This window comes from Fibroporia radiculosa (genome assembly GCF_000313525.1).
Source record: "Fibroporia radiculosa TFFH 294 genomic supercontigs, scaffold5756, whole genome shotgun sequence".
NCBI lineage: Eukaryota > Fungi > Basidiomycota > Agaricomycetes > Polyporales > Fibroporiaceae > Fibroporia > Fibroporia radiculosa.
The window spans coordinates 10769-25818 of NW_012133427.1; the positions used below are offsets into that span (position 1 = coordinate 10769).

Sequence of the window (15050 nt, forward strand, 5' to 3'; positions counted from 1 at the left end):
TCTAATTTAAAACGAACTCATTCGAGCCAATGCGATGACTGCCTATGTTCGCCAATCAATGACATCCCCGCGTATTTCGGACGGGAAAAAAATACTCACTAGCGGTACTGCAATGTAGAACTTGTGTTGGCTCACTGTAGATTCACAACTAAGGTCGTGCCACAATTGCAAACAAATGGCTGAGGCTTGCCTGTATAGACTCGCCAGGCGAAGAAACTAACCGCTCAATGAGGAAGCGTCTATCACAGAAATTTGAACCTCAAACTCACCACTGAACAACGAAGGTCATAATCGACTGGCGGGTATTCTTAGATCAATACGCATCAGACACAGTCCGGCAAAAGTCGCATACCGTGAGTGCCACCGTGGCCTGCGATTGAAAAATTTATGTTGAGCGCGTCAGAGTGGCGTCTATGCCAAATCCACTCACCGCGACTGGCCTGGATAGACATCAGATAAGTGCCAGGAATGACGAATAGAGGCTTACTTACCATCGAATCCTCTCATTAGCATTGTCATCCCCAAATTCAGCTATTAGGTAGTCCCAATCCGCAACACAAATGAAAATAGTGTGTAGAAAGTCTAGAAACCTAGATGAAAGTTAGCGCGTCTGCACAGTCTTGGAAGCATCTACGGACCATGCCAGTGATACCTATCCAATGAGTGCCAAGTCAACTCAAGTGATGTGAAGGATAATAACTATCGAATTGCTCACCAAGACCTTTAGTCTCAATGCGTCCCGGTGGTATACGGCAGCATAGAGAACGGTTTGCATTGTCACCACTCCAGAAAGGCTACGTCAGTCAGGTAAGCCCATCGCACGTATCGAATTGCGGCACTGTAAGACTCACAAGATGGACACGAGGCTCCCCACCAGTAATGCACCCAATGTGGGGTCGATTATGGACATTACTGCCGTCATAGTGTACAAATAGTCGGAATAGGGGTGAAAGGCTCGGCGTGCGATGAAGGTCTTGTGCCATTCTAGATATACCAACAGGGGATAGCGTTAGCGCCTGCCAATCGTAACCGGGCTCCTCATGCCCCAGAACCTTGACCGATTGGAACGCGGCGGGGTAGGGGATACCAAACAAGCGCTAGAAGCGCCTCGGGATCGGGTCCGCCAAAAAAAGGCCTAGCCAAGCAAATAGTGCCTCGCTACAGGAACGTCCAAACAGATTTAGACCGGCATTGCGATCGAGCACTGACAGCAAATGTGATCTGACCTTCTACTGCCCATTCAGCTGAAGACCACAAGATCTCCTCCAATCTCCGAGCATCCCTATGGCACTGAAGAGCGGCTCGGCTGGTGAACCTGCTCCCCAAGACAATGTTTGGTTAATGTGGCTGAGAAGACTCGCGCAGCAGTGCAAATATGGAGAAGGCCGGCGATGCTTGAATTATCGCCACAAATCGCGCGACTTTGCTATTCCGTATACTCGGAAAGTTGATCAGTCCCAGCTACATTGACAAGGGGCTCATCAGATTCAAGAAATGGGATGAAGAGTCAAAGATACGCCACCAGGACGCCAAAGCTGGGGGGTGAGCGCTCAGTGCGCGCCGGTCGTCGGCGTTAATTGATGAAATTCCCTTCCGTCATCTGTACGGACGACATACATAGAAATCGCCTCACTAGAATGGCACAGATCTGTGCTGAAGATGACCCTTAATCAAATAGGATGTAGGCGATAGGGTGATGCTGTGAGAGGCCATCTTGGATATGCGCAGGTCCCCGCCGCGGAAGTATCAAGTTCGATCGAAGCGGTGGAAGGTGAGACTAGCATGAACGCTGACTGTGACCGCTAAGCTCAGTATCGTTCTTGATATAGTGGTCATTGGTGACATTAATATGGCATCATATAGTTATTCAGAATGAATACGTGAAGTTCGCTGGTCACAATGCATAAGGACAGCCAGGCAATATCACTGTGCTACTTACCTTAATCTAGGTGTGCTATTGCTGTTGTCAGTTGCGATGTCGACCTTCGCAAGACCCATATGGGCAGCTGCAACCCCGCTAACCCCAACCATCGGAAGATATCACCTGGTATGAATTTGAATGATCAGACATTCGCCGCCCGCTTAAAAACCGCATGGACGGCCTAGCCAATAGTTGCTCAAGCTATCCAGGAGCTGGATGCGGTACGCCATCCAATGCTGTCTGAAGTCGTACATTGGCTGTGAACTACGACTTTCTTCCAGACCACATTGGCTGATGCGCACGCCTTGATGTGTCGATTTTTCAACAGCGGCGCATCGTCAATTGTTGAGATCTATCAGCGGACGACAAGCGGAGCGCCAGAAAAGGGGGCAAATAACCTCAGCACGTAGGTTCTGTTATCGGCGGAGACCGCTGTAAAATAAGTTGAGACGAGGGCACGAGATCAACAGCGCCCCATGTTTACGTTAGTCACTCCAGATGTCCTCGGGATATCCCTAAGGAAAGCTCGAGGGCACCACATTCATCGCAACAGATACCATGATGTAAACACTCATAACCTTTGTATATAACAATGTCTCGCCTTATCCGATAGGGTTCAATTATCCCTTGGACGGACTAGGATCAAGATGTAAGTATACTTCTGCGCGCACCTGCCACATTCGTTGTTCTTATATGTGGATTATCAGCCCTCCATCATCTCCTCCGGTGGGGGACCTCCCCCTTCTCGGTCTCTGTCCTTGCGTGTTGCCTGCACGACATCGTCAACGCGCAGAAGGACTCGTGCAGCCTCGACGGCTGTTTTGAGAGTTTGGATCTGCAAGTAAGCTGAGTGGCCGTATTCCTTATTATGTGTACAGGATATGGCACCTTGACACTGGCAGATTCATAGAGCCCATATGACTTCATGTCGACGATCTTGCCAGTCTCTCCATCTATCCCCCACGAACTTTCACCACTGGCATGCTTGGCCTATACGTCAAGGTAATTATCAGAAGGATGCAACTGAACAATCACGTCGAAAGGAATGCACCCGCAATTCAGTCAAGACCCGGATTGCATTGCCTCCACTGTTCTGTACTAGCGTGCGGGGAATGACTTCCATTGCATCGGCAACTGCTCGGAATGGCCAGCCCTCAACGCCCGTGATACTACGTGCCTTAGCATGAAGGCCCACGCTGATTGCCATCTCTGTTGCCCCACCTCCCGGCGCCAGTATTGGGTTGAAGACGACGTTGCGTGCCACTGCCATGGCATCTGCCAGGTTGCGATCGATTTCATTTAGGATGTCCTTGGATGGACCACGGAGGAGGATTGTGCATGCTTTTGGGGTCGTGCATTCAGTGAGGAATGTGAAGTATCTGCCAAAACGGTGTCACGGGGATCGATTATCGAAGCGGAAGAAACTCACTCGTCGCCCATCTTGTCTATATTGAATAGGCCGCACTTGGTTCCCACATCAGATTCTCGAAGGTCTTCTACCCGGTTAACGATAGTTGCTCCTACTGCACGTGCGATACGGTTGTTGTCCGACTTGCGCACACGACGGATGGCTGACACATTTGCCTTACAGAGGAAATGCTGCGCGTAATCTGTATAAATAGAGTTTAACAAGACAAGTAAATGATCAATTAAATCTGTCATACCAGAGACACCTTTCTCCGTGATCACGAGGTCGGGCTTGAACTCAAGTATGCGGTCTACCATGGCCTTGACCTGCTCTTCCTCGATTTCCTGTATCCTCGACCAGTCCGCCTCCTTGGAGATCTCGATATTCGTCTGCGACTCTCCCTTCTTGTATTCAAGAGGACAATCGAGGAGAATGATTCGTGGGTTGGCGATTCTTCGACGCATCTTTGGATGTGTGATGTCCTTGTTCAACATAATTCCACTGAGCACCTTGCTCTGTTCGATCTCCCCGCCGGGAACCTTCTCTACACGTGCGTATCGTTTGATATCCACCGTCTTCAGTGAACCCTCCTCTTGCGCAACGGTACGGACAGCTTGTAACGCGAGACTGCACATGAGGTCAGACCAACGCATTACGAACTTCGTTCCTATTGAGGTCTTGATCAGGGAAAGCATTTGTGCGTCATCGTTGGTGTTGATGGGGACAGATATACGTTTGATGATTTCCAATGCCTCTTTAAGGGCCTTGTTATATGCGGAAATGATCACGACAGGATGTATATCGCGTTCGAGCTGAGCAAGGGATTGGGCGAGAATCTCCCCCGCTTTACGGTAATCAGAAAAAAATTAGAGGAGATCAGAGGATGTCAAGCATACCGAGAATAATTACACTTGTCGTCCCGTCACCGCATTCCTCATCCTGCGTCCTGCTCAACTCGATCATATTTTTGGCTGCAGGATGTGCAACGTCAATTTCTCGCAGGATGGCATTACCATCGTTCGTCAACCTATTAAGAGCATGCAGATTGAGATAATACAACGAAAGCGCATACCAAAAGCTACACTTACAGAATGCCACCCATCGGGTCCAAAATCATCTTCAACATTGCCTTTGGCCCAAGGCATGTTCTTATAACATCTGCTACTGTCTAGTCATCCTTGAGCTATATTCTATTGTAGGACGAACGCGAATGCCCACCTTAGCGGCCGTAATATTGGAGATCTGAGCTTTTCGTCCGGACTGCCTCTCCGGAGCCGTGTCTGTAATCGTGATCAATTGCGTCAAAGATGACCTTCACTGAGCGACATACTCATAATGAACACTGGTGTCTGACCCCCCGCCTGCATTTTGGAAAGATATGCAAAGGAATTAGAACGTAACAAGAACGTAACGACTGAGAAACGACGCGAAGCTTTGCAGACGTGAAGCTTCCCTTTTTCAGGCTATATCTGTTACGTAATCGATATGTGCTTCGATTCAAGTTGTACTTAGTGAGCTTAAGTACTGGGACGCGCAAGCTTGTATACAAGCAGCGATCAAGTTGGTTTAGCGGCATTGATTATAACTAACATCGCCACACCAATGAACGGCACACACCCTACGGTTACTATCGACCTAGTGAGCTGCATGAAATATCAGTCCGCTAATCCTTTCACCCTGATTCATGGGCAGCTAGGTCCTTGACCGGCACTCGACGAAGGAAGTGCTGCGTGCGGTGCTGCATTCAATCCTATTTCATCGTCTATTCGGAACTGTGAAAGCGCAGACGTTTGAAGTGCTTGACGTGACTATGGTCCGCTAGATTTTGATACTGCGCCGTGGGCGATGCTGACAGTTTACAGCCTGGTGTGGATGATGTCGAGATGAAACAACTTGTCGATGAGAAGGTGGATGCATTTTGGAAGGGCGTCGAAGGCGGTAACAAGCGTGGCCAGGCATGTCGGTTTCATACACAGCCTTACTGCAGCTCATCCATACTCCTAGATTCTGGTCACTTTCTCCGAAAAACGTCCAAGGAAGAGCTGGTTCTATATGGCCGAGGTTCGTATGTTGCCCTGCGGTGTGGTCTTAGTCTAACTTGCTCCTCTTGTTTCAGGAAGAGGTTCCATGGGAGCAATGGTGAGTAACATTTGTCCGAGTAATTCTCCATATCTATCAAACAAGTGCCGCACAGGATTCTAAACGCTGAAATCAGACAACCCACCGCAGACAAAGGCATGTCTTTCGGTAGTCATGCAGCCACACGCCTATGAGCTAACTGACTATGTCTGGGGTAGATCTGACCCTCATGTTGACGAAGAGCTTGAAGACTATGCTCACGTATGCATCATCTGAGCGTGGTCGCTCTGCGGTCCCGCTCATCACCAAAGCAGACGGCATCTCGCCTTTCCCAATCAAGATAGCCGTCAAGGTTGGTGGCATAGAAGTGGGATGACATGGCCCTGGACGCCTTCTTGCGGGACTGTCCCCTTCCGCGCTCAGTAGCGGGAGACAATCGGCACGGGCTGGTTCGCATTTTTGCCCGTCTCGACTGTGTCTCCCGCTACTGCATTTACACCACCGCTACCTATGGATAAACTCACGCTGTTAGACTGTTGCAAGATTATTGTACAGTACTGCTGTATTCCCATGTCGTCTTTGCATCGCGGGTGCAATATTGCACACGTTCTTCCCGTTGGCCAATGATGCCGCCAGCGGCTGGGTCGCAGCCACCTGGCGCTTGTTTGAGTGGGGGCGAACAGCGACACTGCCACGAACGTGCTAGGAACGGGTCAGATGCAATCGAACCTAAAACCACCATCCATGCTCTTCTCGACGGGGCTTTAGGCAACAGATTACGGAGCTATGGGCTACGAACGGGGAGAACAAGATTCTGTCTTTCAGCCATAGTATGCCCGTCCTCGTTCAGAGTTTGTTCTGCCAAGGGCTGTTCCTCCCTGATTGACCCGTTGCGCACCCTCTTCAGTGGTATATCTTTCAGCGTCCTGTCTTAACAGTTCTCTCTAGTCCTTTCTCAAGTCCCTCCAAGACAATGTATTCTCCAACTTCAAATACCTTCGCACACGCAATTGATCGCGTTTCAGATGGCGAAGGGGAACCTCGTCATGGGCATACCTCATTGAGCTCGGGTATGTCCACCTCGAGTACGCTAATACCCCCATCTCCGTCGTCCAAAAGCGCATACGGCCGGACGCTGAACGACGCATATGCACGATGGAAAGTTGCAGACGAAGCGGTACAGAGCTTGGCTGAGGAAGAACGTGTATTGGATGAGTGCACCCGAGAACTGGCTACAGCGCGTAAAATGGCGACGAATCTGCGCACACATTTGTGAGTAGTTCCGTCCAGTTTCCGGATGTAATTTCCGCGCAGATGTCTGTTACTTAATAGAGCCGAATGGGACATAGATCCGCTGGCGTAGCAGTGAAGAGGAAGAAATCAATCTCACGACTGTTGATCAGGAGTCCAAGTACACCACATTTGCCCTTGCAGGCCGTCCCGCTGGGTTCGACGACGGACCTCGTGGAGACCGCCGTCCAGGTACACGAGTTGGAGAGACGTCTTCATCGACTCACGAAGCAGGTAAATCATCAGTCTTCTACTGCTTATCAATCTTCCTACGATCATTAAACTGATTTTTATGTCAGGTTGAGGATTTGAAGCTTATCGCCGGAGCGCTTGACGAAAACTACGATGTGCTCAGGCAGATACTGGACACTGGCCCCCTCCCGTCCTGGCACCTCATCCAGTTCGTGATCTCGCCGGTTTTATATATAACTGAAATGTCTAATATGCATTTGCAGAGGGAACGAAGAAGCCATAGAGCGCGCAGAAAAGACCGTAGCAGCGCGCGAGGCAGTATACAACGATGTGCGTCGTTCCTCTTTTTTTTTTGTTACCGCATTGCTGAGACTGTCATGATGTAGAGTGTTGTGACGACAGATGCGTTTGTACGCGCACGCCGGTGCATACAATCAGCGCATCATCATTATTCCCAAGCAATGGATCTCGTGGATAGCATCTGCAGCCCAACGCGGGGAATTTTTGCAGCCATGATGGGGGACGAGCAGAGTAAGGAGCAGACTTACCGAGGTAGTTCAGCTCACCCGTGGAGGAATTTTAGCTGATAATGTTTGTTAGAGGCCGGAAATTGGGCAAAGAAAGCCCAATTTTGCTTTCAGGAAAGCCTGAGCGTGCTTGAGCCGCATCAAGATGTCCTTGAGACCGTGCGCTCAGATGATCGTGAGCAGCTTGTGCAGGCAGGGCTCTTACAGGCTGTCAGATTATACGAGCTCATGTATGGGGGGAAGGCGCTGAGCTTTGGGATCACCCGTGAGTGGCCTGTGGGGTTGGGCAAATTACAGTACTGATAATTGTGTTCTGCGGTATCTCGGGTATCAGAGCAAGTGCAAGTGATGGTGCAGAAGCAGCTTGCCATCTTCGAGCGCCTCACGCAGTTTGCCGTAGGGATTCAGGACTGCACGATCAACTGCGAGAGCGTGCAGCAAGATGCAAAGGCTCAGAGAGACACGGCGAGACGACAACTTGTCTCGTTGTGGATGAAGGGAGCGCATGGTTCGGCTGTTGGTTCTGATCGTCATTATTCTGGCTCTGGATAGGATTTGTCCTGTGCTATCGACCCTCATTCGTTGTCTGGGTTTGTCGCGCATTTATGTATGACCAATGTGAAAGTATCGTTATGTAGCTCACTCCTCGTTGTAAACCGTATAGCTAGACCCTGTATACCAGCCGTATCTAGAATTGGTCGCGTGCACGTAGCTGAGATTCGGTATTGTAATTTGATACATATTCGATTCAAGATCGTCTTGAGGTCTATAGATTACATGTTCCCTGTGTATGTCCGTTTGTATAACGCCGCGTATGAGGTTGAACTTATATAGGGTCATCATTTAAGTGTACGAACGTAAAATCATAGCCATAGCTCTCGGCTGAAGCGACAATACCGATGGCAGGATGCATCACGAACCAATGAGTCTCGACGGTAGATTCGCGGAATACGGAACTGCCGTGTCAGTGAATGATATGTAAGATATGTAAACATGGCCTCCGACTAGAATTGTTCAATGCATAGACCCTTCCGATTCAGACTTGAGGGATGCAACATAGTGCTGGCGCTTCTCCAAGTCTGAACAACCGTGCTTTAGCGTAATGGTTTCAGTGTTTGCGGTTACTGAGTGACGTACCAACTGCCCACATAGCAGCGCCAATCCGGTTCGAAACAGAAAAGACGAGGCCAAGTAGTGGGATGCGTTCAAGCAGCGCCGCAAAAAAACCAAATGCTAATACGTCAGGATGAGCAAAATCAGCCGGGTTTAGGAGAATGCACAAGATACGTATCAAGAAGGCGAGTACGCACATCTATAATCCCACTTACGCTCCTCCATAAAAATAGATGTCTGCTCTTTAGACATCCCCTTTGCCTGAAAGTACTATAATTTATGATTAGCCACCGATATGGCGCACATCTTCAGCCTCATATGCTTCATACTCACCGGCTTGTGGAGATATCTTGCCGTGCCCAAGGCACGGAGGTAGGCTGAGATCATCAAACCGACCAACGGTACCGTTTCAACAGGCATGAGCAGAACTGGAAAACCATTATGCACATGTCAGCAGGTAAAAGGTCAAGTACAACTCACACTTGAAAACAGCCCTCCCAATAAATCCGCTAGCAAGATGACCCAGCCCCCATTCGCCGCTAACCTTCGGAGGGATATCCCACTCCTCCACATATGGACGCCAGAAATCATTACCCTTCCCGCGTGACTGAATGGTCTGGGCGTAGGCACGTTCGCGAGCTATGCGCAAACCATGTGATACGAAGAATGTTACAATTGCTGAGACTTGGCTCGTTATGAAGAAGAGGGCGGCGTCTGTAATCGTATATAATTAGTCGCCACATTGGAGCTCAAGATAGTTGCAACGCATACATGTAGGCAAGTCAAACGGCATATGAAATCCGAAGACAGTCTCTTTGGAGAGTCCGATTACTCGAGGGGAGCTGGAAAAGACCCATCTTAGCACGGCATTCCATGTTAGCCACGTACGGTGCGAAGTAGCACGAACTTTATGAGGAATATCTCCACAAAATATCTCTGTATCTTGAAAGTTGTAAATGTCTACAATTCCACACCGAGTTGTGAAAACCCTTAGAGGCTCGAGTCGTAGACATGAACGCACCCATGCAAGGCCAACGCCCAAACCCCTAATGACGCCATGCTCGCATTTCTTCCATGCCGGAATGGATAGACTTTTATCAGTTATGAGTCTATATACTCCTACTACGACATAGGTTGGCGGGAACTGCAAGCGAGTAGTAGCCCGACGAAGGTGGTCGGGAACGTTGTGAGTGTATGGCACTGGAATGATTGTGCCGAAGTCGCCAGGGACTGTGGGAGTCGTAGACATGGCTTTAGCTTCGGTCAGATTACTGAAAGTTTCAAATCGCCTGCCGCTCAATACCGAATGGTTGATGGAGAAGAGAGGAACAGCCACCTCAAGAGCCTATTTCACGAGACGTCATACAATGCCATTACACAATATAATACGATACAAATACTCCGAGTCTATATATGTTGTAACAGAGTCCAGTCTAACTCATGAAACATGCGGCAACGATGAATATAGGTATATGGACAAGAGCATGGGGGGAGATTACGTCTTCCTCTTCTTGTATTGCCGTTTTGCTGGGGCGGCAGCAGGAGTCGTGCTAGCAGGAGTCGCTGAACGCGAAGGCTTGTCTAACTTCTCGGATTTCTCCACGGCGTCGATGCCTCGCTTCTACACATCGGGGAGCAATACACAATCAATTATCTACAGCAATGTAATAGTGGAATACGGCGGACGCACCTTGCCCTTCGTACCCTTCGTCTTGACCTCTTCGGCTTGTTTGACCTCGGCCTCTTTCTCAATCATGCCCAGTAAAGTATTACATCTTCGCTGTAATTCTTGGGGACTGCGACTTTTAAAGAACCAGTCAAATCGGAAGACAGGAAACTCTGTGATGTCCTTCTTGATCCTCTCGTACACATCCTCTGCCCGCATGCCGTAGTGGTTGAGGCGACAGAGGAGGTAGCGATCTTCCTCTTCCGAGTACACTTTACCCTTCGTTGTCGGGTAGTTGAGTTCCAGCTCCTGCATCGGATACCGCACAGACGCGATCTTCTTTGAGAGCAACGCTTCAAGGTTTGACCGCTTGTTACGTTTAGCCTCGCCCTCTTCGATGCGAGCCTTTATACGTGGATATTCTATGAGTTAATCATAAGCTAAGATCATCGAGGATTCACGCCTAAGGACATACCGGCGAGTTCTTTCCATTTCTTTCTAAACACTGGATAATAATCAGCAACATCATCTGCGTTCTTATCCTGGATCTCGGATGCAAGCAGCTCGTAGTCATCGGTCCTACCAACATGATTAGGTCAAGCACTGCACGGAAACAAGAGCGTCAAGACCTACCAGCCATACGTCTCCAGAGCGCGAACGAATTGTTGGAAATCTCGTCTGCTCCATGTCTCAAAGCCTTGAGCGATCAATTCTTCCTTGTCTTGGAGTTGCTCCTCAGTTAACGGTTCGGCTGTAATCACACTTAGCGAATCGGCCAAGCGTCCACAACATAAAAACTCGCTGACCGTTGTCTATATACTCCTGAGCGGCTTGTCGCTCAGCTTCGAGCTTCTCTGGCGTGTCCTCCGGACCCGCAGACTCACGCAGTGTAGCAGGAATATCATTTTGCCTCTGAAGACCCATATCAAAAAAAAATAAGTAAGAGTATAACTGTGAGTCGCAAAGAACACACTTTGTGTGCGGCAAGCTCTTGCTCCTGCAGCTCTGCCAGTCTAGCTGGGAAAAATTGGAAGTCCTGTCTAACAAGAAAGATGAGGGTCACCAGTCACCGACGGATGGATGGTACTTACAACTGGATCTGCTTGGGCGCACGCGGCACTTTGGGTGCCTTCTCTGTCTTCGAGGGCCCAGCACGCATGGTCTCTTTGAAGTAGCTGTCGACGGAATAGTTCAGCTTCCTCTCACGTTTTGATAGAGCCAACGGATTGAGCTGCAGAGGCTTTCGTTGCTACGCACAATATTCAAATGAGCATGGATGGTTCGCATTGATCCCAAACCAGGTTACATACGCCAGTACGAAAGTCCTCGCCCTCCCACTGCTGGACGGAGGCCTCAGATTTAAAGTTGCTGAGGTCTTCGAAGGTGAGACCTTCATACTTGCTGTTCAACTCCACTGTCCGTACTTCGCCACGCTGGATGATTGCTTCGATGTCATCGTTGATCATGAGGCTGATAAATATGCGCATCAGTGTCCAATCACACTCAGAAATCTATGACTTACTCTGCATTGGAGTTTACAATATTCTCAGCACCATGAGCAATCATTTCCAGCAATTCTTCCTTATTTGCGGCTAAAAAGCTCCATTCAGTCACATTCAGGGTAGCCACGGCTAGCTCCCAAACCTTTGGTGTTCTGTGTTCGGCCCTGCTGAATAACAAGTTGATCGAGGCGTAGCTTCTGGGCAGCCCGCTCCAACATGCGTTCCTCCACACTGCCCTCTGTAATGAATCTGAACACATAGACTTGCTTTGTCTGACCAATACGATGTGCACGATCCATTGCCTGCAAATCGGCTTGAGGATTCCTAAATGTGAATATGAGCTACCCGGCGTGAATATATTCAATTTAATATTGCTTACCAATCACTATCGTAGAGGACGACGATGTCTGCCGTGGTCAGATTGATACCCAATCCACCAGCACGGGTGGTAAGCAGGAAAATGAATTTCTCGCTATCTGGCTTGTTGTATTCGTCGATTGCGACAATTCGGTCGTCATGAGCGGTTCCACCGTCGATACGACAGTATTCTGCTTGTTGGTCAGCGCAATCTCCATGTCAACCAGTCAACATAAAGCTCACTGTAGCCTCGAAATAGACAATAATCTTCCAGAATGTCGAGCATGCGGCTCATTTGACTGAAAATGAGGACACGGGAGCCCTTGGCTTTCATTGATTGGAGAAGCTTGTCGAGAATGACCATCTTTCCCGAGTTTTCAACCAAATGTTCATCTGTAGTATATGGAGGACCCGGTTCCTTCATCGCTAGCAATCAGTCGACTGTGACTTAGGCTATCAATAAATGACTCACCGCGCCATCGAAAAGGTAAGGATGACAAGTAACCTTTCGCAGCTACAGTACGGATGACATTAGCTGTGCCCAGACCATGCGTAAATCACAACTTACTTGCATAACCATGTTCATCAAGCGTGTCTTGCCTTCTTTCTTACCGGTCAAGCCTGGAGCATTTTATTTAAGAAGTCCCTTAATAATGTGAGAGTGAGCATACCATTGACAGCATCTATGTCCTTCTCTAGAACTGAGCGGTACCATTTGCGTTGCATTTCAGTGAGACCGACATATATGTTAATCTCTTTCTCTAGATGCGATCGCGTGAGTAATGTCCTGGACATGAAACCTCAATACACACTGGGCAATAGATTCTTCTCGACATCGCTCTTCACGCGTCTAAGCAAGAAGGGCCGCAGAATCTTATGCAATGCTTCTACCACTTTCTTGCTCTTCTCATCGTCTCCTTCTCCTTCTGCTTCATCCTTGTGCAGGAAGCTATCTAAGTCGGCGTAATCGGAGAAGATTTCTGGGCAAATAAAGTTAAGCAACGCGAACAGCTCTTTCATGTTGTTCTGCAGTGGCGTTCCAGTGATGAGCAAACGTCCTCGAGACATGAAGGAGCGAACGATCTGGGAGAGAATGGAATCCACATTTTTGATTCGGTGTGCTTCGTCTATGGCAATGTATTCGAATGAAAATTTCTTGAGAGCAGACTTCTCAATGAGACAAATCTCATATGAAGTGATGAGGACGTCGAAGTCTTGAGGAATGAGTCGGTTTGCAATCAGTGCTCCACGTTCCTCTTTGGTACCTGTGAGCAAGACGGTGTTCACGTCAGGCGTCCACCTCTCAAATTCCCGCGCCCAATTTTGCAGAGTTGATTTCGGAACAACGATGAGATGAGGTCCAGAAATACTTCGATAGTGCTTGAGATAGGAGAGGAAGGCTATCGTCTGCAAAGTTTTTCCTAGCCCCATCTCGTCGGCCAATATTCCATTCAAGCCGTTATGGTGTAGTGATACCATCCAGTTGAGACCTTGGAGCTGATATGATCGCATCGTCCCATTTACAACTGTCAAAAACATGTTAATTCGTGGTGAAAGACGAAAGATATGTAGACTCACAGCTAGGAGACTCCTCGAACACAAACGGTTGATCGTTACCGTCTACAGCCATCTCACCGTCCTTCAACATTTCTTCATCCTCCTCCTTCTCTGATTTCCGGTGTCGGGCGCTGTTATCACTGACGCAGAACGTCATCACAGAATCAGGTAATCAATCACAAACGACGCACACTGCCTTCTTACGACCCCGTCCCTTTGGCTTCGGCTGAGCATCCAGCATTGCGGCATACTCGGGATCGCGCGCTTTCTGTAGTCAAACATTAGCCACAGCCCTTCATCTTCTTAGTAAACGTATTCAAACCTTGATATCAACAAAGTGTTTGAAGAGTTCCGTTTGTCCAAGCAGATATGAATACCGTTTAACAGCATCCGTGACCTGCACTGTGTGGGTGAGCATTGAACCGCCTACAGCACTACAATACTCGCCTTCGCCTTATCCATCTCCTGTCTTTTTACTTGTAGCTTTCCTTCCTCCGCTTTTCGCTTCTGCTTCTTCTGTGCCCGGTCCGCGCTGGCCTGTATTTGTGCTAGCTTTTGTGGTGAAGCAGCGCTGCTTCTCTCTCCCTGAGGAAGCGCGTAAATATTGAGCGTATCTAGCGCGCCCTAACTACTCACCTTATTATCATCTTCTTCCTCGCTCTGCAGTTCATCCTGCTCACTAAGAATTTCGTCCGCGTACTCGCTCTCCACGCCCTCGCTTTGTTGACGCGAGACTATATTGCTAGGAACTACATCACTGAGGACGTCTTCCTCCATGGGAACGTCGACACTCTGTGCTTCAATGTCAAGCAGAAAAATACTGGTAGCAGATTGAATATACGCACGCTCATGTTGCTGAACACGCAAGGTAGAGAGAGCAAGGTTGCAGTGGCCGACGCGAGCGCGACGCGCCACCGGTTAGACTTCCAAATCGGGTTGCCAAAATTTCTTAGACAGCCTTATAGGATACTTACACTACCAATATATTTATTAGTAAATATATTTTCACCTTTCTCACTGGCAGATAAGCTTAAAGCTGTGGCTCAGCTCAAGCCGGCCCTCGAGCTGTTCGCCGACGTGGCTAAGAGCTGTATTATCGGCGACGCTGGACGCTAAATCCTGTGACATCGAATGCTGTACTCATCAGACTATATATGCTCGATCTGGACGATGTTTTATGTGCCCGGCATCATTCCATGGTCAGTCTATTGTCCTCTGTTCACTGGCGGCTCGTCGTTTCGTCATCATATTGTCCTCCCATCATGTCCTGTGAACCAACTGCCAAGGGGACGCGTGTTGGCACCATCGCTACGCATGTTGCACCAGAAAACAGCCCGTTGTATCCTGTAGTCTATTACTAGAGTCATTTTACCCCTTCCTGGACAAATCCTATGATGGGAAGGACATAGTCTGTATGTCCGTCTCTGGTTGCTATCTT

General features: G+C 48.8%; 6 protein-coding genes across 6 annotated transcripts; 2 read left to right on the forward strand and 4 right to left on the reverse strand.

Moving 5' to 3' along the window:
- Positions 1–265: 265 nt before the first annotated feature.
- FIBRA_05963 (uncharacterized protein) lies at positions 266–910 on the reverse strand (the record flags this gene model as incomplete). The annotated part of the gene is made up of 7 exons (XM_012327707.1): positions 266–295; positions 353–370; positions 431–440; positions 492–590; positions 639–652; positions 716–794; positions 852–910. The coding sequence occupies 7 exons, from the start codon at positions 908–910 to the stop codon at positions 266–268; spliced, it is 309 nt and encodes a 102-aa protein (XP_012183097.1).
- A 1714-nt stretch (positions 911–2624) lies between these two features.
- Positions 2625–4696, reverse strand: FIBRA_05964 (uncharacterized protein; the record flags this gene model as incomplete). The annotated part of the gene is made up of 10 exons (XM_012327708.1): positions 2625–2756; positions 2810–2911; positions 2973–3300; positions 3351–3531; positions 3586–3956; positions 3990–4173; positions 4226–4356; positions 4418–4497; positions 4548–4609; positions 4660–4696. The coding sequence occupies 10 exons, from the start codon at positions 4694–4696 to the stop codon at positions 2625–2627; spliced, it is 1608 nt and encodes a 535-aa protein (XP_012183098.1).
- A 235-nt stretch (positions 4697–4931) lies between these two features.
- FIBRA_05965 (uncharacterized protein) lies at positions 4932–5784 on the forward strand (the record flags this gene model as incomplete). The annotated part of the gene is made up of 6 exons (XM_012327709.1): positions 4932–4967; positions 5026–5142; positions 5192–5288; positions 5334–5390; positions 5446–5468; positions 5650–5784. The coding sequence occupies 6 exons, from the start codon at positions 4932–4934 to the stop codon at positions 5782–5784; spliced, it is 465 nt and encodes a 154-aa protein (XP_012183099.1).
- A 696-nt stretch (positions 5785–6480) lies between these two features.
- Positions 6481–7969, forward strand: FIBRA_05966 (uncharacterized protein; the record flags this gene model as incomplete). The annotated part of the gene is made up of 7 exons (XM_012327710.1): positions 6481–6680; positions 6812–6932; positions 6998–7098; positions 7154–7220; positions 7277–7442; positions 7491–7682; positions 7752–7969. The coding sequence occupies 7 exons, from the start codon at positions 6481–6483 to the stop codon at positions 7967–7969; spliced, it is 1065 nt and encodes a 354-aa protein (XP_012183100.1).
- Positions 7970–8243: 274 nt separating this feature from the next.
- FIBRA_05967 (uncharacterized protein) lies at positions 8244–9779 on the reverse strand (the record flags this gene model as incomplete). Its single annotated transcript, XM_012327711.1, has 9 exons — positions 8244–8373; positions 8445–8496; positions 8555–8650; positions 8746–8800; positions 8864–8958; positions 9011–9244; positions 9302–9372; positions 9438–9490; positions 9552–9779. 9 exons carry the CDS (start codon positions 9777–9779, stop codon positions 8244–8246), a joined length of 1014 nt encoding a protein of 337 aa, XP_012183101.1.
- A 246-nt stretch (positions 9780–10025) lies between these two features.
- On the reverse strand, positions 10026–14389 carry FIBRA_05968 (uncharacterized protein; the record flags this gene model as incomplete). The annotated part of the gene is made up of 21 exons (XM_012327712.1): positions 10026–10151; positions 10221–10618; positions 10672–10775; positions 10830–10947; positions 11003–11108; positions 11170–11236; positions 11288–11445; positions 11507–11666; positions 11719–11788; positions 11841–12022; positions 12078–12246; positions 12299–12473; positions 12528–12569; positions 12624–12676; positions 12727–12816; positions 12868–13581; positions 13634–13752; positions 13804–13880; positions 13935–14009; positions 14051–14197; positions 14249–14389. The coding sequence occupies 21 exons, from the start codon at positions 14387–14389 to the stop codon at positions 10026–10028; spliced, it is 3291 nt and encodes a 1096-aa protein (XP_012183102.1).
- Between the last annotated feature and the right edge of the window lie 661 nt (positions 14390–15050).